Consider the following 24,444-nt stretch of genomic DNA (forward strand, 5'->3'; position numbering starts at 1 on the left):
TATTAACTATATTTAAGGAAATTCCCTGTAACAGGCACCTGCACTATTATGCAGGATTTTATAAACCACTGTATTTGCAGAATTACCACTGAATGATTTGTACTGATCTTTTCTTTTAGCCTTCTAAGTCTTCTGTAAAGAGCAGCTTTCTAAACCTATGGGATGCATTCCTATGAAATCTAAAATAATTTTGAAAGCATACAAGGGTAATTCTCTTTCAAATGTAATTGGCATTGCCATTGTGAAGAAACCAGAAAGATCAATGGCAGTAAATTGAATGCACTCACGTGCTGCCTGAGCATGGACAGGACCAATCCCAGATCCTGTACTTCTTGTAGAGCGTAATCTCTGTGGCTTTTGCTACTTCTAACACCAGTCAGATGTTATCAAATATTCTGATACCTACCCAAAACCATCACACACAGAGTTTTAACGTTTTCCACATGTATTGGAGAATTCATGCCTTTAACAACTGGAACTGTTTCTTATTAAGTGAACGTCAAGAATTGAATGCGACATTCTGTTGAACATTCTTCTAGACTACAAATGCTTCATTTTTCCTGTTGTATCCAGCCAGGCTGCCCCTTTTATTCCCAGCAACACAAATCGAGTTTTATCAGCCTGAAAGAATCTTTCTTCTAAATGAAGCCCAGTACTGTAATAACTTGAAAGGCATCTTTAGGCAGCATAGTAAAAATGTTTGATTTGTAATTGCCTGCTGAACTCTTGCACAGTCCGTTGCCATATGGTACCTCCCTTCTACTGGCAAACAATCTTTCCTTGTTCCTAACTTCTCAGCCTCCCTACCCCCTCCTTTTCTGGAGGGTATGGATAGGAAATCCGAAGGAGGAGTTTCTTCTGCTCTCCGAGTGCTCGCGGTGACATCATAGGTGGGCTGAACGGCTGAGCCGAGCGTGTGTTTGTTTAAAAAAACACTGTCCAAAAGTGATGTATATGGAATCTGGGTCAGCTGTGGCTGGTTAGAGCACTTCTGCATGTGAGAATTAAACACTGCAGTTTCAAAAAACATCTCTCTCTCTCTTCTGGAATAACGCATATTGGAGCATTACTTTTTTTCTTTTTTTTAAACTGATTAGTTAGCTTGGTTATTGTATGGAGAAACCCAATTCCTCAATACAGCTTGGATCTAACAGAGAAAGACAAAAGCAGTTTTCAGCTCCAGCTGCAGATTAACACTCCACACCATCGCGTAATATAGGAAGCAAAAGCAATTTGGCCTCTGGATTTTCCATCTGCCACAGAAGCAAACCAGCTGGAAGACTTTATTTCTTGGTAAGTTTTAAAGTTATTCTTACTTACAAATTTAATTTTGAGCTATTTCTGAATGCTACATGCATCTCCCTCAACATACAATTGTGAAGAAACAAATCCCTCTCAGCCTGAGAAACATTTGACAACTAACATTAAGACTCATTTTTGTGGCATTTGGTAGACTTTGGAAAGAATTAAAAAAGGCACTGCATAAGAGCACAGACTAACTTGTTCCAGTTGTAGGGATGAACAAGTTTCAGTTGTTTAGCTGCATTGTTATCTACAGTTACAGAAAATTAGCACTACCAGATTCTTTGCTAAGCATGTAATTTGGGTACTGTGAACATACTCATGTGGAATTCTGATCCTACCAGAAGGCAAAAGCCAAAAATCCTACCGATTTCAGGGCAGCTGGATTTCACCCAACACCAGAGCATAGACCCAGCATTACTAGAACTAGAAAATGGATACCTCAATAAAACCACTGTGAAAAGTCCCAAGCAAATCAATGCACATCTGTAAGTAGCAATCATTGTATATCGTTTCAAGCATGCTTTTATTTATGGTACTACTGAGGAGCTGAAGTTGCCTGAGTCCTAGAGCCAACCAAGAAACCAGAGTCATACAGTGATTCTGAACATAATCGAGGTTGTAGCACAATCAATTGTGCAGCTGAAAATCCAAAGACATTGCTGCAACAGGCACCAATACCTTCCTTATTTGTACCTCGATTGAACTGCAGTTTGTTTCTAAATAAAGATCCATTTCATAAACATGAAATGCAGTGTACAAAGTCACAATACATTAAGTGGAAAATTGAGGGATTTGTTACAGTTCACTAGTGGAAGAAAGGGAGAAGAATGCTGCTGCTAATCGATGATTAAAACAAGAAAGTTGCTTACAAACAGAAGACAAAAATACAGATGAAAACCAAAAAATACTTGCTTATACACAGGAAAAACGTAGAAAACTTTCTTCATGCTGACTTGGAAAATAAAATACAGTAAATAATCCAGAACAATGCAAATGAACTTCAGTGATGTATTTGCATTTACAAACTCAGAGCTGCCTGACACGGTAAGAGAGAATGAAGGGGCTGATGCTAAAAGGAGAGACCAAGTGTTATAGAAGACAAACTTAATTAAGATTTAGTAGCTACCAGAGGAAAAAAGTCTGAAGCAGCCTTGATAAACAAGAAAGATGGATCCTTTCCAAATTCTTGAGCCCTTTTCCTTACTATTCTTTTGTGCTGATTTACATAAGGAGGAGAAAATAATCTAAACAACAACACAATCCCCCTTTGAAGCACATAATGTGCTTTGGACACCAGGCTCCATTCATTCATCATCAGCCAAGGGCTTGATTTACACTGCTTAGAACAATTCCTAAACCTTCCACAAACGAAAACAGCTGAGTCAATAATTTTAAAGTAATAAACTGGCTGTATACAAGGTTTTAACTCTCCCTCCTTTGCTGCCTTCCAACTTTAGAGTTGAAATTTTGAAATGTTTGTTTTAAAACAAATAATGCAATACTAATATTATGCTGCTGCCAAAAGAATGATCTGAAGTACAGTGAAAAAAATATGCTATTTGAAGTTTTAAAGGAACTTACTAAAAAGAATGGAAATTCTGAACATTTAAACTTTAGCAGTTACTACATGGCTCTGCTGAGTTTTAGTTACTGTTTTATTGGGCTTTGTTTTGTGTAATGTGCCCTATTGGTTTGGTCCTTAAAATTTATACACCAATGAATGAAGTACAATTTCCTACAGCAAGCATAACTGGATGCTTAATATCTTCAGTATCTGTTCTAAGCAGAACTCTAGAGCCTCAAAATCACACATTTCCAACAAAGTGCACCACTGCATTGTACCTGCCTGTTCAAACAATGCAAACACACACAGTGGCTGCCAACAAATGCAAAGGAACCCCCATGCTGAAAAAACTTCACCAAAAAATCTGGAAATGCCATGAAATTGTTCTGTGCTTTCAGGATATCTACTATGACAAGATTAACAAATCTCTTCTGCAGAGAATTTCTAAGAATTTATCATTTGTAAAAGAGGCACGTTTTCAATGACAACCTCAAAATCCCCTGAAGATTTTTAGATTGCCTTTCCTAAAAGGAATCAGATTGATGTCAATTTCTGAAGCAGAATTCTGTGACTCAATACATCACATATCTGATGAACAAAACCCAAGAACATATTATTTCTGGATCCCAGTCAATACAATTGAAAGTAATCCTGTTATTTCAGCAGAGGCAGAGGGAAAAGCACTTGTTTATATAGGGAGAAGTAACTTACTTAAATCCAGAGATATACTGAAATCCATGGGAACATTTCTCCTATAAGAGGAGGGGTTTTCCCACCTTAGTATTACTTCTAATGTCATGCACCCAGTTTTAAGCTAAAAAAAAATCTACAAAAATCCTCACTTAGCCTGTGCAGACATAGGGGAACACAGCTTATTGATTTCAGCTGCTAAGGCAAAGCTCAGCAGAAAATGAAGTCTGTGTAACATCAATAACTGAGCTCCCTGATTAGCTGGTTTCATGGGCAGAGCATCTTTAGTCTCAGCATTGTAATTTACTTTCTTAAAGAACCCAGTCTGTTTCTCTTCCTGCTACACGTAAGAGGGCACTGCTGGCATTTATCACTTGACCAAATTCTCTTAATAAATATTTGGAATAAAGATAAGTACTGATACTGCACTTTCTACACAAAAGGAATCCTATATTCCCATTTATATACAAAAGGAATCCTATATTCCCATTTATCTGCAACTTTGTTATATTCACCCATATCACCCTACACTGCCCAGGGAGAACAAGCCTTTGTCAGCTCTGGAGAAATAGATTCCAATTTGTGTTGTGGGTTTCCAAATTTTACATCTTGCTGAACATGACTCACAGCAGTACAACAAAGAACAAATAGTTTGTTGTGCAGAAAGCTAAAAAATGCCAAATATATACCAGCTTCCCCACATCCTAATCCATGCAACTCTGTACTTGTGATTACAATATTTCTAGGGGGGGATAACAGTCTGTGTTACAGCAGTTAAAAATAGAAGCTGCTGGTTTGTTTTGCTCTTTTAAATTGGAATTTTGGACGTTTAAACACTTTTTAAAGTAATAAATCAAAAACTAATTTTGAAAGCGAGTTGGGGGTTTTTTGCACAGGGATCACTCTGGAAAAAGAAAGAAATCAGAAGAAATGTCATTAAACATAAAATAGTATTGAAGCCCTGTCTACAGCTCTGAGTGTTTCTGACAAGCTGATGAAGAAGCTTGTGTTGCTGTAAATAACTGCATATTTTCTTCTGCAGAAGCTATAAAACATCAGCAGGCCAGAACATACATAATGGAACTTCTACAGAAATCTGAGGCCCAAAACTGGGTGGCACAGAAACACAACAGAACCAGCTGAAATGAGAGTTTGTTCTAATCTAAAAACCATGACATTTAATAAAGAGTTAGATAATGTATTTCAGAGCAATGGTATCTGTAATTACAAGATATTTGCTGCATTTCCAAGGTCTGCACCAGCAGCTCCACTCAGCAGAGGTGACTCCAAACCTTCAGGGAGGGTTGGAGACTGGTTCTGCCTGAGCTGATCCCTCAGCTGTCCCCTAACATTCTGCCACTACCTAAACACCTAAACCTGGGAATCCAGCACAAAATGTGTCTGATCCAAAATCCCAAAAACTATTTCCCAACTCTAATTTTAATTTGTCATTTAGGTCTTACATATTAGGCTATCATTCTGGGATACTTTGGATAAACAGCTCCTATTTTTTTAAGCTGCTTGCCCAGAACATCAGGAAATTTCTGAAACAGTATTTTCATTTCCTTCTAAGCTGATTAAAACTCCAGGTAAATACCTTACTCAGAACCTATTATTGTATAACAAGTTAGGCATTAAGCTGCTCAAACTTGACAAGCAATATTTTAAAACACTTCATTTTTTCAACATCAGCATTTCCATGGAAGTATCTACATTCCTACCAGGTAGATTCTCAGAAGGAATTCATCCCTGCTTATCTGAATGTCTCAGTTTACTAGAAGATATTTCTGAATTTCAAATTCTAGGGCATAATCTTATGCAGCTGCTGGATTTGGCTATGCTATATTAGACCCTTTAATTCATCTAATGGTCTGACAGCATATGTATAGACACAGGGCTTGAAACTTTAATACATAAGGGTAAAAGTTCAAAATGAACACATTTAATATTAAAAGAAATGCAGAAAGCAGACTGCAGCAGAATACATGGTTAGAATGTGGACTGTGTTGCAAAGTGATTTGTTTTGAAAGATTAATTTAAGTTCTGTGTATTTCAGGGGGAAAATGTGCTGTTGTGGGGAAAAATCCCCAGCCATTCATTATTTTAGTAACTGTAGGGTCTTAAAAATTCCCAAGAACTAAAATGTTATTCATTTTCTTGGACTATGAAGTACCTATTACACCCTGTGAAATGAAAACAGCAAAATACTGGAATTGTACTATGGCTTCATCCTCAAGCATATGCCACAAAGTCTCTTTCCCTCAATCTGCAAATAGTAAATGCAAAAGTATCAAAAATTAGTTAGGAGATGCAAAGAGGTTTTAAACTTCAGATAGTTAATTCAGCTCATCTTTGGCAAATTAGAAACCACACACAGACCAGTTTCCCATGTGCTTCCCATGACGCATGTGAGCATTTAACCTAATGAACTACCAAATCTGAGCACTGTCCAAGTGATTAATATTTTAAATGCCTGAAATTACCGAAGAAAAACACACAACCAGCTCTGGAGAAAAGTGATATTTTTTCCTAACTTGTTTTTCTTTAAACAGAAGTTACAGTTTCAGCAGAGAAATATTAACAAAATTATTAAGTTTTGGTTTTGATAGCAGACACAAAAATACCTATTACTGCAAATTAAGTATTTTAAAATAAACTCCTCAAACTTATGGTGCTCCCTCCATTTATGCAGGGTAAGAAAGGATTTTTAGTACATGTTAAATGTATTTTCTTCCCTTTACAGAAGCAGGACTTGCAATACGACGACCAGACAAACAAAAAGTTACCAAAAATTTAAGCAGAATTTCTAGCTCTAACTCCTGATTGCATGTACATCATGGTTTAAAGCTTGTAACCACAGCTCCTAGTGAAGCCAAAAAATAAAAAAATAAAGGCTTGACAGGTTTCCTGAGGCTGAGCAGACACCATTTATTACAAGAATATTAAAGCCAGTAACAGAACTGGGAAAAGGGACCCAACCCAAAAGTCACCTTCTCATTTGTAATGTGAACGTAAAGGAAGCAGCAGAGCTCTGCTCTCCTTTGGGATCACTGTGCCAGGAATGCCAAATGCGCTTCAATTTGGACCCAGCAGGAACAGAAAGATGATTAACTTTGCCTGCTCTTACTGTATTACTCTTTGTAATTACCCAAAGGCCACTGTAGAAAGGCTATCCAAAGGCTGGCAAAAGGAGGCTGGAAAGGAAAGCCAGATCAACAGCTGAGATAAGAAGAGTGATCTGCTTCACAAAGCAAACAAATCATAAAAAATGAAGGTTTTTTTGTTTATTTAAGTGCTATCTTTGTTTATAATCTCAAATATTTTAAGCTAAAAAACAGGTCTCACAAAACATTCCCAGATTTTTCTCACTGCACTTTAACTCTTCAGAGTTAAAAGAAACTCCTAGTTTTCTTTAAAAGAGGAATGAAACACTTCAGTATGGTTTTTATAATGACAACATACCTGATACTTCAGCATTATTGGATAAAGATGTTCTCAAAGATACAAAAATAGAGCGACAACAATTCTAAATGTTCATCTCAAGGCAACTAAACAGGGACCCATATGAAGCGCAAACAGTGCTCTAAGCTTTCCTTACAAATTCAAAGTCACTTGAGTAAGTAATTTTTGATGTTTGCAACAATATCTAATCTCCTCCCTAACACTCATGTCCAAAAATAGTCTTAAAGATGCCTTTTTCAAGCCTACTAAATCTCTGTATATATAAACTTGAAAAATAGGTGTATATATGAATGAGTATGTATATAGTAATTTAATAAATTATACATATCTATCTATATACAAAGCTAAAGGAGGAGCAGAAAAGCTTATATAATCAAAATCCCAACATTTATATAAATAATTTCATCTCCCTCCTTCCCTTCCAGGAAAGTATTTTGCAAGCACTCCGTGCTCCATAACCTTGTGCAGGTAATTGCAGTGGGCACAAATCTGAGCAATCTGATAACGGAATGTAACACAAGATCTAAGCACAACAATGTTTCTGAAAAGTTACCCATTGCAACAACTCCTTTACTAAATCCTGTATCTAAGTTAAGGTGTTTCCTGCTCAAAACAGCCAGCCAATTAATGGAATCTAACTCCAAGGAAGAGATGCCAAAGGCATGGCTACATACATGCAAGCAAGGCAAACCCATCAGTTTAGGCAGTTTGAAAGTCCAGGAGCTTTAGTAACACCTCTGGTTTAATGACTTTATCTGTTCAACAGGCTCCTGGCAGTGGTCACACCTGCTTTACAATGAAGATACTGAAGTGGACTCTGGGTGTCCTGCTGTTCCTGCTGCTGTCTATTGGGCGCTGTACGGAGCAATCCACGCCGAGCAAGACGCCCCAGCAGAGGCAGCCTCGCTCAGCAGACAGGCCAGAGGAAGGGAAGAAATGTGGTTACACCTTCCTGGTCCCAGAACAAAAAATCACGGGGCCAATCTGCGTGAACACGAACGACCCGGGCACTGGGAACAGGAAAGATGAAGTCACCAGGATGGACATTGAGAACCTGAAGGATGTGCTGTCCAAGCAGAAGAGGGAGATCGACATTTTGCAGCTGGTGGTGGATGTGGATGGGAACATCGTGAACGAAGTGAAATTACTGAGGAAAGAAAGTCGGAACATGAACTCTCGTGTGACCCAACTGTACATGCAGCTCCTGCACGAGATAATTCGCAAGCGCGACAACTCGCTCGAGCTTTCCCAGCTGGAAAACAAAGTCCTTAATGTTACCACAGAAATGCTGAAGATGGCAACAAAATACAAGGAGCTGGAAGTAAAATACGCGGCGCTAACCGACCTGGTAAACAACCAGTCGGTGACAATCTCGCTGCTGGAGGAGCAGTGCCTGAGGATCTTCTCGCGCCAGGACCCCCACGGGTCCCCGCCCCTGGTGCAGGTGGTGCCCCAGCACATCCCCAATAGCCAGCCCTACACTCCTGTCCTGCTGGGGGGCAACGAGATCCAGAGAGACCCGGGCTACCCCCGGGACAGAGACGTACGGCCACCGCCCGACCCCGCCACCGCTCCCACAAAGAGCCCCTTCAGAGTGCCCCCTCTGGCTCTGATCAACGAGGGTGAGTTACCTGTCACTATTTATCTAACCTGAGATCTCCCCGCTCCTGAGAGAAACTGTCCCAGCTGCTGAATCTTTGCTTCTTTTTTGCCGGGGTAGGGATTAAAAGCACAAGATGGTATTTCTTGTTTGGACTCAGATGTTTATTAGTTCTTATAGCCGCATTTCTCCTCACAGAGAAAAGCAAGGCACAACTTCCCAAGAATATTTTCTGGGATTCACATTCTCTGAACCTCAGAGAGAGAGAAAAAAAAAATTCTTATCTCAATTGCTGCTCCTCTTATTCACAAGTGGAATGCACTGTGGAAGACTGTTTACCTGAAGGGAATTGGTAATTGGATTCTGATGACAGTGTTTTGATTAATTGACCAATTGAATCCATGTGTGTGTGTCAGGACTGTTGACTGACAGTCATGAGATTCTGGGCAGTTCAGTGCAGTTAATTTGAGTTGAGTGCTTGGCAGATTCAGTGTAATATAGTGTAATATAGTATAGAACAATACAGTAATAATAAAGTAATTAATTAGCCTTCTGATAATATCATCATCTCCCCCATTGTCAGGGTTGCCATGCTTTTACTACAAGTTCTTATCTATATTCTACTATGAAGTGTGAGTTCTACAGAACTTCACTCTAACAAGTGAAAAATAGAGTCATCTCTCTCTCTCTGTCCAAGGCTTTTTAAGGATAAACTGTCCAATCAAGAAATGACACCTAAATTATTTTTACTTTTGACCCAATAACCAACCACCTGGGGCCTGCAATGTGGACTTTTTTATCCAATTACACAAAACCACTCAAACCCATGGAGAAGAAGGTGAAGAGGAAGGATCAGCCTCTGCCCTGAAACCTCCATCTTGCTTTATATTTGTTACTATATTCTAAAACCTTAAAATCTAGGTTTTCCACCGTGTGATATTACTTCTATTCAAACTCCACACCCACAATCCCAGTTCTATCATTCCTTTTTGGAAGCTTTCTCCACGGCCTCAGGTCAAATACAGTGTTCTCTTGGGGGTCAGTACCCTTCAGCACAGAAAGTCTAAAATCCTCAGTAACCAGGGTTTCAACACTCAACCATAAAAACAGAAGGAAGAATTTAAAATACTGGTATAGCTCACTCTTGCTCCTGATTTTCTCTCCCCCTTCTACCTCCCAGGGAAAGCTTTAGTTTACCAAATGGCCTAAACCTCCCTAACATTAACTTGAAATGGCCAATATTCAGGAATTTAATCTGAACAATACTCACCTTCAATTCACAATGTGTTGGGGTTTCTCTCTGCAGCTGGATTTGAGTTACAGAAATATGAAAATTCAGTATTAGCATAAACTTTCTAATATTTACCCATTCCTTTGATGACGCCTGCTAGCTACATGTTACAGTAGCTGGCAAGAGTGGATAAGAGGAACTAATTAATCATAAACAAATTAAATAATTTCAACTTGAAATTGTCCTTTATACTTACATTTGAAGAAAATTCTGTTAGAAGAATTTTCATCCTTCTATTCTGCCCTGCTTTAAAATGAACATCTAAATCCACCAACACAGTCCTGCAATGAGTCTCTAAGCGTTCAGCTGAAATATTCAAGAGTGGTAAGTTTAAAAGGATAATTGAACTGAGGCTGGATCCAATTAGAGACACTCAGCTTTGAAAATTTAAAATCTGTACCTACACTCTCAGTAACCTCTTGTCAGTGGGGGGTGGAAAGTTAAACTAAAACCATAAATATTATGAAAATACATTCAGGAGACTGTATCCCACCTTCACATGTTATACTCTTTAGGTCATTAGATAAATTCATGTATCACTAGGAATCAAAATTAGTGACAAAACAATTAACTACTTCTGAGCTGCCCTAAACCCTATCACGCTTCTCGCTTTATTGAGATTTTGACAGAATCACTATTTTTAAAGATTCAAGGATTCAGAAAAACAAGTTTTTCTCAGACTTCCCTTTGAGTGCTTGTTCTTGGCTTCTGCTAGCACAGCAAAAGGGTTTGGTGTGGGGTTTTGGGTTTAGGTGGCTGTTTTGTTTTTGTTTCTTTCAAATTGCCTTTAGTCACAGCTGAAGGTTGAACTTGGTTCTTAAGATGAAGCCAAACATTCATTTGTGACTGCTCTGCAGCATTACACTCAACCAGCTGCTGATGTAAAGAACAACTATTTTTATTCAAGGTCTGCAGAAAATTCAGGCATGAGCCCAAGCAAAATGCCAGATGTCATGTGAATTTCAGTGGCACATCATGACAGAAAGGAAACAGTTCATATCAAAGCAGTGGCTGATGTCTGGTCAGACAGCACAAGTATAACTCTAAAAAAAGCCACGAGTTCCTGCTTCCCAGCAAAGCCTCCCTTCCAGGTGCTGCTCTCAACACATCTTTTTCTCAATTCACGCCTGCTGCACGTACAAAAAGAGGCAACAGCACTAAGAGTTATCCTCTGAATTATCTACCTGGTGTTCACTGACGCCTCCACACCTAGAAGTTCAGAGTTTGAGTCTGTTTTTGGAAGAGAACACAAAGAAATTTTCGGATGCTATTGTAACATTATTCACCTTCCTTTAACACTGGATTCTTGAGTTAAAAGTTTAAGTGTTTCTTGCAATTCTTGCTTGGGAAAAGGAAGGCGGAGAATTGCTACAGCTGGTAGAGCATCAGTCATCACAACCAAAACTGGGACAATCCAACACAATGCCCAGTTACTATCTCTGGTTTTAAAAATTAAGGTAAACAGATTTCATGGTGCACAGAATCAAAACTATGTCATAGAAGAAACATCTTTATGGTTAAAAGATGCAGATTTTTTAGAATGTATAAAGATGTCAAAAAAGACCAATGGAAACCAGACAGTTCCAATTAGAAACAGGCCTGTTAAAGAACTGATGTCAGAATAAATACCTGCACCCCCTCACAAATACTTGCATGCAGGAGATGGGTCAGAAAGGTCAATGTGCATCTGATTACTGTGAGTGGAGAGAAAAATGCAAAATATATGGGGAACAAAAGGATGAAGTTCTGTTTTCTGAGTATGGTGGTTATTTTGTACAAAAATTGCTGTAAAAACAGAGGAAGGTTAATGTACCTGTGAATTGTAGTTGTCACAATTACCTTATTTGGAATGATAACCAGTGATCCCCAGAATTAGTATCACTATTTTTGCAAAAAGTAGTTTCAAGTTAGTTAAGTACTTGAAAATTAGACACTGCCCCATATAATAATTTCTAATACCTCTTGGTTAACAACATACCTTATTTTTTTAAACATATGTCCAATTTTATTTTGGACTTTTCTTCTACTAATGCCCCCAACAACCCTCTCTATAAAGCTTACACAAGCACAAGTTCTGTATCATCACCTCAAGATAACATTTGGCATCTCAAAATGGGTTCCAGTCATCAAGTTATCAAGCTTTCAACTTAAAATATTTAATCTCTTTCCTTCTCTACTTCATTTAATTTAGCACAGAATATGATCTGCACTAAATCATTCATCTAAGCCAGAATTTGGAAGTGAAATATTTAGCAGATCATCTTCTCAGAGTATTTCTGACTTATCACTGCCTCGGTGACATACATACACAGACTGTTACAAAAGACTAGATGTGCATGAGATACTTAGTCCTTATATAAACTATAAAACCTGTAAGATTTTAAACAGAAATTCATGCTTTTTTCATCAATCAGATCTCCACCCACACCTGCACTGAGGAGAATCTCTCCCTTTCACAAACCTCAGTATTTCCTGAACAATATCAGTTCTTATAATGTGAACATTAAATAACCATACCTAACAAAGAATTTACTTCAGTAAAAAGATTCAAGGCTATACACCAAAAATTATGGGATATGTTGGATTTCCTTACATTCAGAGCAGAAGTCTCTTACCTCTACCACAACATTAATTTATGTTAATACATGCAGACAAAGCTGAGCATCAAAGCACATGAGCTGTATCCTGTGAACTTAAAGCCAGCTGAACTCCAGAAGTGATCCAGGTATTACATAAACAGACTGGTACAATTCTGTCTGACTTAAAAACTGCTTAAAATGACCCCAAACATCTGCTTGGGTCCCTCATGGAAAAAAAACAAATGCTCAAGTCCTCCTCCAACAACAATCATGTGGGATAACACCCAAATAACAGCAGATCTAACTAAGCCATTCTTAGTGTTCAATTAACACTACAAAATAGAAGGTTTATTTGTTTATATTTTTTCCTAAAGCAATAATTGCTTTACAAAAACACTCCTGGAACAAGATCCCTGCTCAGTTATAGAGCATCCAAATTTACTTCAGACAGATCAAGGAAAGGGAATGAGACCCTGCTTAGTCCAGGAAATTATCGATCCCCTGGACAAACTCTGGGAATTTAAATTGTGAACAAGAGGGAAAAAAAGCCCTTGTACACCAAAGCTACAGGATTTCTTTCCTGAGGTGCCACTGTTTGCCCTGGAAGAATGACAAAGCCATCCCAATCCTGACAGTGCACAACACTTACAGCAATGGCTCAGTGTCTGTGACACTCCTGTCACAGCCACAAGCTCTGAGTACTCCTCATTAGACACATGAACTTCATGCACTCTAATTATGCTTTACAGATTTCTTGCTAATTACATACTTGTCCAACTGACAACTGCTACCTGAAAATCTTTTAAAAAATGCCATTTTCAGCTTGCTTTTGTCACACAAGCTTAATCTGTAGTGAAGTGCCTTTCCCTCAGCCTCTACTTTTGATTAAAGAATAACCTCAAGAAATCTTTTCTATGCTGTTTTGCATATGAGCTGCTTCTGTGACTGATGTCTTCTCTCTGAATTTTCAAGATCTGAGAAAACAAACCCTCTGGAAGGAGAGGAAAGCTGTAGCTAGTTTATTTGCAGATGTGCTGAGTTTTCAAATACATTTAGGGCATCCACCATTAACTAGTCATCAGAACATACTTTGCTTTTCATTAGTAAATTACCAGTTTCTATAAACTAACTGAAGTAATGACACACAAATAAATTTTTTTTCTAAAAAGCAGAAAATGAAAGCATTACCAAAAATTGAAAGGCAAACTAGGCAAGATTTTCAGAGACATGTAAGCTGCATCCTTCTCAGAGAATTACCAGATGGTCTTCTCTAAGTATTATTTGTAAAACCACCATTCACATGGACTAAAACAGAGCTTTCAAGCAGCACTCACAACAGCAACAGGAATTTTGTGCAACCACAGCCCTGAGAACAAATATGTGAGTCCTTTTAGCTGCCCAAAAATCCTTCTCCAGTGCTTGCTTATTTCCTTCATCAGTACCCATGTACACACATGACACCAGGATGACACAGGAAACTTAAGAAATATCCTATCCACAGGTAACAGCCTAATCCTCAAAGTGCTTAAGTACATAACAGCAGAAAATAATGCAGCATAAGAATTCTCTCTGACTAAATTCCATGTCTGTAGTCTCTCAGTAGATATTTCTTATAGCAGCTCTCAAACTATGTATATATTCAGAAACAGGTAGGGTTAGTTGGGTATCCTGGGTTTGTTTTGTTTTTTACTCCCACCAGTTTCAAACTGGTGCGCCAGAAAATGAAGGAAATTGATGTCTGCCTTTTGCACAAGAAAATAATTAATGAAAAATCATATTGTTTCTCAGTATCAAGAGCTGCTTGTATACTTTGTATAAAGTATACAAGTATACTTATATATATAAGTATAAACCTTTGCCACAGCAGACAAAAAAATCAGGTGCTGGTAACCAAAGTCCATTAATTATTTACCAAAATGAAATTTTTGTTCCAAAACACATGGAGAGATGATACTGACATGTTTATGTATATATACAATTAATCTCAGACAGTAACTTTTTGCACTGTTCTCCATAGTAGGTTTATACCTTAATTGAATTCCTGACTTTCCAGTACAAAATATTCCTGGACAATGGGCACTGCACAGCCAATCTTGAAGGCTTATAGTATTTCTTTTCCAAAAGGTCCATTCAAAGACTGCCAACAAGCCAGGGAAGCTGGGCATGCCAACAGTGGGATTTACATGATCAAACCCAAAAACAGCAACGAGCCAATGCAAGTGTGGTGTGAGAACAGCCTGGACCCTGGAGGATGGGCAGTTATCCAGAAGAGGACAGATGGATCTGTCAACTTCTTCAGGAACTGGGACAGTTACAAGGTAAATTCTAGAATGCAGAACATCAGTAGGCAAAGAAAGATAATTGAAAAGAGTGATCATCCCTCAGAGGCAAACACATTTCAGTGAGAATGTCCCATTTCCCTCCATGCACAGTTAACTTTGCATGAACCAACCTGGCTGAGACAGCCTGGGTTTGTAATGCACAACACAACTGGGAGACATGTTATTCTAGACAGTGGCTGGGAAGTCATTAATTACAAATTATAACCGAACACATGATTTTTATTAACACACTGAGAACTTCAGTGAGTATTTGTAAAGCTTCATTTGTCTCCCTTATGAATAAGCAAACTCAGCCAGTGAAGTTATTCATTTAAATGATTCATTCTCACACTAAGAGATTTGCTGGATTGAGGGCTCAACTTAAAAATAGTTCCAATAATGAATTAAAGGAAGTAATTTCCACCCATTAATTTAGGTTAGAAACTTAAAGATGTCAGGCTGGTGAAAGGAAACACATTGCTGTGTGTTGCTGTGATATTGTGCACTAGCAGGCACAATGTCTAGGATGACAAGAGGATGCTGCTCTGGAGGAATTACATGCTAAATGGGAAATCTGAAAATCATTTTGTTGGGGTAATAATAATAATAGTACTACTAATAATAATTACATCTAGGATACAAATTAACATGAGGATTTTTGCTTGCATTCTTGGAGTTTTGTGATTCAAATATTAATCCCTAAATCAATAATAACTACAACAATTATTCAATATTCAGTCAAACAAACAAATTATTATGCAAAGCCTTTACTTCTCAGAGCAGTCCATGGTTGGTTTTGGAGTTGTTAAATGTTCTAAAGTGTTTTAAGGTAGTTATGGAGTGCCTGATAAAGCAATCACCAACATCTGAACCTAATGCAACACCAAACATTAACAATACTGGTTTACTTGGGGAAAGCAGACAGCAGATAGGAAATATCACTTCACAGCTACTGTGCTGGTAGTGACTTGAAAGAAAATGTGTCTTTATATTAATTTCTAATAAATCCTATAAAGAACACAGAGGAATAGTGTGATTAAATTCACAGTAAGAAACAACACCAGTTGCAATACAGAAGCAACAAGAAGTTATTTGCCATGAATGCTGAGACTGTGCAATCATAAATACCTTTTTCAACCTGGAATTATAACCTAAAATTCCATTATTCACCCATTATTACAAATCCCCTTAGCTTTGTCAAGAAATATTGCTTCAGTTTCCCTATTCTCCCTCCCTTTACCTTAAGAAGAGGAGGACAGCAAGAACAGAGATGTTTTGCCACCATTAATGGTGCTGGCAGCATCTCGTGCAGCTTAGCAGTCCCAGTGCAGCAAAATAAAGCACTTGAATGCATGGGTTGAAGTCGTTCAGAGGCTCTCAGTACCCAAGTTCCCCTGGTTTATCACACTCCTGCTGATGAGTGTTTTAACAAGCACGGATAACTAAGCTAACAGCACCTTCCCATCTTCTTTTTCACAGAAAGGATTTGGGAACATTGATGGAGAGTACTGGCTGGGCCTGGAAAACATCTACATGCTCACCAATCAGGATAATTACAGACTCTTGATTGAGCTGGAGGACTGGAGCAACAAGAAGGTGTACGCAGAGTACAGCAGCTTCCGCCTGGAGCCCGAGAGCGAATTCTACCGCCTGCGCCTGGGCACCTACCAGGGCAACGCTGGGGACTCCATGATATGGCACAATGGGAAGCAATTCACAACCCTGGACAGGGACAGGGACATGTATTCAGGTAAGCAAAGTGGTGTGCCTGAGAAAAGTGAGTTAAGTGTGTTCCACCAGTGACACTGCCTCAAAAAATACAGCACAGGACAAAAACAGTGTGTAAATTCTGGTAAAATAACCCTATTGGGAGAGGCTTCGAATCAATGATGATAAAAACCACATTGGGAAGGCCCCCTTCAAGCCCCTATACCTGTCAGAAATTCAAAATCTATCACCCTCACTGACAACACTCTGCAGCAATTTTCTGTTTAGCTCATCACTTGCACGTGACTGCAATCAGAGTATCTGTCCAGGTGATGTCTGAGTAGTGCTGCTGCCACAGAATCACCAGGAACTAAAGCCTCTGAACAGCATGAAAGGAACTGCAAGTGTGCAGAGGTTAATACTTTAGAAAGGGGCCCATCATTTGGTTTTTGCACTCCTTAAAGCTCCCTTTCTCTCATTTCCGCCAGTTTTTCCCTTGCAGTAACAGGAAGCCTGGGGAGTGCAATACTTCAACTGCCTTTCCTCAGCTGTCAATAACCATAAAGCTGGACAAATCCTGCAAACTCTTAGACAAGCCTGTAACAGTAAAAACACAAGTTACAAGCAGCTCTTTGTGGAACCCTGGCCCTGTGTGCTGCTTCGGGCTGTATCAACTCACGTTGCTTCCGCTGGAGTATTTCTAAAGAGCACATAACCCAAGTTCCTTGGGTGTTAGCTCATGGACAAGCACTGCTGGCAGGCTGAGAGGAGTCTCTCCTTCATTTTCAGCTGTCACATTAAAGACCATGTCAATAATCCCCCCTCCAGCAATGGCTGCTGTTACACCAGAATTTACAGTTTAGCAAGAACAGCAAGCTGCGACCACAACAGGCTATGAAGCACTTCCAAGCTGCCTCTGTGAATAAGCCACAATATGAAAACATTTAGCAACCCTCCCTTTGTGCTGCTTAAAGCTGAAGCTCACCCATGTCCTTCTGTTCCACAGGAAACTGTGCCCACTTCCACAAGGGCGGCTGGTGGTACAACGCCTGCGCCCACTCCAACCTCAACGGGGTCTGGTACCGAGGGGGCCACTACAGGAGCAAGTACCAGGATGGAATCTTTTGGGCTGAGTACCGGGGAGGCTCCTACTCCTTGAAAGCAGTTCAGATGATGATCAGACCTATAGACTGAGGAGGAAAATCCCACAGTGCTCCCATATAAAATTCTCAGTGTTTGAGCTCCAGAAAAAAATAAAATGCTACTTTTTAATCATTATTTTGCACAATCTGCCCCTGCAAAAAGCAGGTCTACAGTTTTCCTGTCTTCTTTCCCCTGTTATGTTCCCCTCTCCTTCATTAGGACCCTTCTCTACTGTGACAGTGTTTTTTTTAAACACACATTCACAAAAGCAGATATTTGTGCTTGCAAAGCATATTTATCTTTTTTTTGAAGATCAACATGCTTGATGTAAACAGTCAAAACTGGTAAAAAATTCCAGGTCTTTGACAAAATATAAGCTTTTCCAGTTCAAAAAGCTTATGCTTTTTCAGGTTAGCTCAACCCTTCAATGTAAATATGTGAAATGACATTGTCTTGCTTTAATGTGAAAATTGATTAGTTATTTAACAATTTATTTAAAAATGTTGGTATTACTTTCAATGGAAAATATGACTTCACATTACAGTTTGATATTTACTCCAAGAACCTACATAAAAAATTTTAGCTTTGCCAGCAGAGAAAGATTTTTGCAACAAACAATTATTCCAAAAAGAAGAGGCAAATTTAACACAAAATACAAACTTCTTAGGGAATTCTCTACACTGCTAAGATCTGCAAGTTCTACCTTCTGTAAAAAAATTAGGCAAAATGTTCCTTGTGTATGAAAATCAATTGTATAAAATTAATGATAAACCTGAGACAACCAAATTACTTGGTACTTTTTTCACCTTCAAGCTTTCTTTGAACTTTAATGGCAAAACTGAAAGTCCTGGTATTAAAATCATAACTTGACACTTCCCAGCTCCACTCAGGAGTGATGAGGGCTCACCAAGCATTCACACACAGTCATCCAGATAAGTCTCTGAATATCAGAAGTTTTCCTCCAACACAGTTTTCTGCTCCCACAGTAAAACAAAGCTTAGAAATCAGCTCTGAGTGTGTTCTCCCTGAGATCCCAAACTTGGGCTGCTCTTATGACACACACATTTCCCTTCCCTTACCCCTATACAACTTGTGATACTGTTAAACTAAATTTTAGCTTCTAGATATCAGATTTTCACTGGAATTAATATGTAATTTAAGAAATTAAATAGAAAATACTTTCCCAACATTTAACAAAAACTATACCACAAACTAACTCAAAACAAGATATTTCCAAAATCAGATACAACCAAACATTCGCATTAGGTACCAGAATCTTTCTTCCTGTTATATAAAATTATTTTATAACTGCACTTATAGCCACACAGGTTGCTTAATTTAATTTTATATTATGTAAAACTGAATATGCTGTTCTGAACTGTAAGCAATGTGTTTGTTTAGCAACCCATAGGTGCCTTCAGGATTGTAAGGAACTTCGTCCCTATTTAAATAAGAAACCATAATCCAGTATTATTATGTTAAATTAGTCATTATCAATTACCATGCAAAGCCTCAGATGTAATTCAGATGACAAAACCCAGCATTTTGCTTTCAGAACACACCCTCTGGAGCAGAGATAAAGCTTCATTGATTATGTATGGCTGCAAGGCTTGTAGTTAAATCTTTGGTCAGAGATCAAAGCCAACCAGTTCCACCAATATTTAATTGGGGTTGGCAGTGGTGGGGAACCAGTCCCAGTATATTCCATCCCTAAATTCCAAGAATTTTAACTGACACAAATATTTATGATTACAATTCTGAAATTGTTCTTCATACAAGGAATATTTGTTTGTTACAAATATCATACAGATCTCATTGATTGAGTGTCTTGCAAAACATTTTTTAATTGCAAATGCTTAAAATTCTGACTCTATAGCCATTCCTTTTTTCTCTATGGTAGCTGGATAGAAGAGCAGTTCAGGTAAACTTAAAAAAAAGAAAATGCCCTCCAAAACATTCCTTTAATGATCACTTCTGACAGCTTTTAGTTCATTCAACAGGCAGATTTCCTCTCCTTGGCAGAGAGTGTATTTTACCCCATGAATCTCTTGCCTGCTACAAAAACAGTGTTTGTTTATTCAGTGCACTCAGTGAAAGGTGTACTTTGCAGAAACCCCAAAGTAAAATTAGCTTGCACTCAGCCTTTTAATTAAATCTGATATATTAGACATCTAAAAAGTGAGCCTTCCCCAATTTAAAGGATGACATTAATTAAACATCATTACAAAATCCACCGAGAAACCTCAGACTGTACAAATGCTGTGCTCTGAAAGGAAAGAGTTAATTAAGCTGCCAATTTAAGATTATGAGGAAGGAAAGCATAGCATGTCTTCTTCAGGTTGGTTCATGCTCTGTACAATAATTCACTTCCAAGTGCTTGTAACTCTATCAGTTTGCAGCTTTTGGGCTGAGTTTTCTAAGCAGGGTGAATGACTTTAAAAGTTCAATGTTTTCTCTCACACCTTTTCTTTTGAAAGATTTTCAGAAGAGCCTGTAGCACCCCTCAGGCTTCTTGCCCTGGGCACTCAGAAGCAGCCTGTCTGGGAAGGATAAAGCTTTCACCATTCCACTTCCATCAGTCCAAATTTAACCAGGCAGACCTCAAGAAAGTTCAACTCACACAAAACCTGAAACATGGTTATCACATCTATTTCCAAAACCTATTGCAAACACTATCACTGAAGCAGATGAATATTCCTCAGATGAATACTTAAGAACCTGTTTTCAGCTTTTCTCTTTCTGGATATCACTTCTCAAAGACAGCTATAAGAAAAATATCTCACAAGGTAGTACTGCTTAGTTAAATAAAAACCTTACTTCTCAAGATATGGCTCAGTTGTTTCATTGTGCAATCTCAAATGGATCAGAACTCTGGAATGAGACTCCCTTGGAGAAGAGGGTTTTACTCTAAGGTGAAATATAACATTACATACACAGGTCCCGTTTGTTCTGGCTGCTTCAGCTGTCTGGGTGATGCAACACTGAAGACATATCCCACACTGTGTATCAAGGGCCTGCTGCTGAACATATTTATTGGTGTTGCACAGCTTTTCACACTCCCATTTAAGTAGGTGAGTGCACACTGATAATGTGCTGCTCTCACCTGCATTTCTAGCATTCTGGCATCACATCACAATCATTGCTGCAAGGAGCTGAGAAACATTTTTACTTCCTCCCCCCAGCTAAATGTGGAAGCACATCATTATCTTGTCCACAGAGGGTGAGCTGTGGAAATAAGACAATCTGTACTTCTGTGGCTCCACTCCTATTGGCAAAACCTACACCAAGAAAGCATTTCAACTTTTTCTTATAATGCCAAGATGGGCATAAAAAAAAATCTATACCCACATCTGGTATTTGGCTGCCTAAGGGTGAAACACTCATCCCTGAAATTGCAGCTGAAATTCCTTTATAAGCTCATTTTCCCTGTGACCTTCCAAACAGAGGTGTCCGTGACCAGTGTTTCTCTAGAGGGGATTTGCAATTGCAAATTTAATTTTATGGCAAGTCTGATGCCCTACACTCTTGCAAAGAGCATTTTGAAGGAATGGTTTTCCTGAGGAATCCCTGCCCTGCACATGCCATGATCACCACTTCCATCTGCAGACTTCTGGGCAGGCTTTCCTACATGTTTTAAACCAGGAGCAGCACTATTCCCTTACAGAATCTTATAGCAAAAGTATTCCTTTTAGGAATTGTAAGCTGTAATTGATAAGCTTAAAACAGTAAGTTAAACAAGCAGTTTAAGTCACTTCTGTTCCAAATTACTCTTACATTAGTAAAAATGCCTTGGGAAGAAAATGGAAGAAATAACAAATCTACTCAGGCCTTAGCAGAGATTAAAGCTTTTATCAAATGAGAAAACTTGGACTCAGCTATCAATCCTCCAGAGTGGATCCAGATTTAGCATGACTGTGTTCAAGGCAACAGGTTTTTCTGCCACTTTTTTAAACTGCACAAAATGAATTTTAGAGGGAGTGCTCCAGTGGGAATTCACTACTCCTTTGGAGAATTAAAAAAGGCTTGAGGACATTCCTTATGTCCCTAATAAGAACTGGTATCACAGGAAACCAGGTCACAACACATGCTTTAACTACAGCAGGTCACAGTAAAGAGCATTTCTTTCTAAACAGAAAAGAATTATATATTTCACTTCAAACTATCAAGTCAAGCCCAAAGGTTGTTCTAATGCCAAAGTTACACAAGAAGCTGCAACTTATTGGTGAAAACATCTGTAACTGAATAAAACTTAAAAACTGTTCCCCAATATAAAGCTTGGGATTTTTACAACCAGCAAGAAAATAATTTGATGCTGGCTTCATGTTTCAAAAATCATGGCATACAGGTCAAAAGCATCAGCATAAGAAGCTGATATCTCAGAACTATATATCAAGTCTCTATATTGTCCATGTACATAAAATGGGAAAGCTCCACGGTTCATCACATTACATAATGCTTGGTTTCCTTTTTGTGCCTTAGTGTTTGTGCCAAACAGTACAGGGCATTAAAATCTGTCCCCCACAGTGAAGTATTTTTTTCTGTTTCTGTAGCAAACATGTAAAATTCAACCAATTAATCCAGGAAAAGTGAACAGCCCAGCAGAGTAAAGGAAGTATCAAAATTCAGGAACAGAAATTGCAGTTTAATAGGCCTTAATGACCACAAGAGCTCATCTTTAATTCAGGTACAAGAGCAACTTATTATCTGCAAAAATACAAAGAACTGGATATAAAGTGCCTTAATTTTGTGTGATTACCAACAGCTCATGAAACAAAAGCTACATTAAAAACAGCACATTTTAATGCCTGTTAATTTAAGTAGCACTAAATCAGCATGACAAACAAAACCAACACATATTAAATGCATTTATCTAGTTTTTAGATACACAGAATTATAATTTACTAATAATTATTCCAGAAGGCTGAGTCAGTTATACCAACCTAGTTTCTCTTCTCACATTGGTGTATATTAAATGCAGCAATATCTCCACATTTTACCACGTTCCAAACTCTAAGATCTATATTTATTTCTCTCAGAGGCTTGTGATTTATAGTTTCTCATAAATTAAAAGCCATCATTACTAGAACAGTCAAGTATTTAGTATTTAGGAGGGCTAGCAGGTATAACAATGAAGTATTTCTCCAGAAGTCATTGTATCTGTACAACACATGGCAAAATAGTTTCCTAGAAAACTGATACTGGATGTAAAACCTGCAGTGTTTGTGAGCTTTAAGAGGTATTTTTCTTTTTGAGGTTCTGTCCTGCCACATACAGAGTGCTCAGAATCACCTTGGGCTGTAGATTCTCCACTAAAGTACTCAGAGTTTCCTGAATGGTTAAAAAATGGTGTTTAGCTCATGCAATTATCGGAGAAAGAGGCTGCTCACCTAAGTAGGGAATGCAAGGAGTCATCTTCAAGCTGCTGATGTAGTCTCTGAGCCTTTTGTAATTATCTTCTTTACTCATCACATACTCCAGCTTGTCAAAGGTGGCTTTATCCTTCCGACTCAGTAACTAGGCATAGGAAAAGGAAGACAAAACCAGATGAGTTTAAGTTTGATCATGATGATTTCCTCTTTTACCCTTACAAGCACAGATTTCCACCTCCCCATTGTTGTTGCTGTTATTGGTGTGCTGGTTTTTTCACTTTTTTTTTTTTTAACTCAACTGCTTCAAAATTACATAATTTAATTCCTAAAGAGGAGCACTTTAAAAGTTTACAAAGAAAAGCAACAATTCTGGGGGTTAAATTTAAAAATACTTCTAAAAATTAAGCAGGTAAAAATGCTGGTGGTCCTGGAGGATCCTTCTGAAACAATGCAAGTTACCAAAAAACAAATCTAACTAACACACATCACAGCTTCATGTGCAGTCCCCTTCAGCAGTATTCATGGCAGTAACATTTTCACTCTGATTATCCAAAAGTGTGCTGGCTTGGGATGGGATGGAGTCAATTATCTTCACAGTGGCTAGTATGGGCTATTATCTTGGATGTGAGTAAGGATTTTATCTATGTTTTTTACAGAAAGCTCATGGACTTGTATTTATCTGCCAACTGGCAATTTTACTGGCTCTTAATATCACAGAAATGTCCACTTTGGACAGAAAACTTTAAAGTCATGGTTCTCCTTCGTTATCCATTCCTCCTGCCTCCAATCCCTTCCTTTGACAGAATTAACAGCAACCAGGCTCTCTTTGTAAGATAGGGAAAGTAAGTCAAGATATTTTCCAAACATCTTGCTGAACTGCTGCTGCAAAACTGCCTCACTTCAACTCAGAATCAGAATTTAACAGAGTGTAAGATGTTCCCACCAAACATTTTGGCAGGAGATTCAGTGTTCCAAGTCCCAGTCACAATTTTCCCCCTACAATGCAATGACAAGGGCCAGATCATTGAATTTCCACACATATTCCCTTTTCACTTCTGTTAAAGATCAACGTAGGTGAGCCTGACAGAAGTGAAGTCTCCCTTCTGTAAATTCACTGTTGAAATAATTTATTTTTACTTCAATTCCCTATATCCAACACTTTATGAGGACAGACAAACTGAATGCTGGATCTCAGGAGAAAGCCACTAGTTGAAAGTGAATTGTCTCCCAAGACATATTCATCATTGACATTCCAGCAATTAATTTGCATCTTTAATTTAGGTTTGGTTCCAATACTCAAATGAGAACTGCAGACTCTTCCAGGAGAAGGAAGCAGCAGACTGACATGACTCCAACCACCAAAATGTGACATTTTACTTGTGAAGTTCATCTCAAAGCTGATTCCAGTTTCAT

The 24,444-nt window shown here is 38.4% G+C and overlaps 2 protein-coding genes across 6 annotated transcripts in view; one reads left to right on the forward strand and one right to left on the reverse strand.

Annotated features, from left to right (window-relative positions):
* Positions 1-24,444, reverse strand: part of RALGPS2 (Ral GEF with PH domain and SH3 binding motif 2) — a 114,156-nt gene that overhangs the window by 37,517 nt on the left and 52,195 nt on the right. For all 5 annotated transcript variants that reach the window (XM_058809084.1, XM_058809082.1, XM_058809083.1 and 2 more), the window contains one exon: positions 23,050-23,176. In XM_058809084.1, the coding sequence (XP_058665067.1) occupies positions 23,050-23,176 (127 nt within the window). The remainder of the gene's footprint in view (positions 1-23,049; positions 23,177-24,444) is intronic.
* Positions 1,174-17,962, forward strand: ANGPTL1 (angiopoietin like 1). Its single transcript, XM_058809086.1, has 5 exons — positions 1,174-1,293; positions 7,788-8,643; positions 14,616-14,809; positions 16,292-16,562; positions 17,526-17,962. Exons 2-5 carry the CDS (start codon positions 7,818-7,820, stop codon positions 17,711-17,713), a joined length of 1,479 nt encoding a protein of 492 aa, XP_058665069.1. The 5' UTR covers positions 1,174-1,293; positions 7,788-7,817; the 3' UTR covers positions 17,714-17,962.

This window comes from Ammospiza caudacuta, chromosome 7 (genome assembly GCF_027887145.1).
Source record: "Ammospiza caudacuta isolate bAmmCau1 chromosome 7, bAmmCau1.pri, whole genome shotgun sequence".
In the NCBI taxonomy this organism is placed as follows: domain Eukaryota; kingdom Metazoa; phylum Chordata; class Aves; order Passeriformes; family Passerellidae; genus Ammospiza; species Ammospiza caudacuta.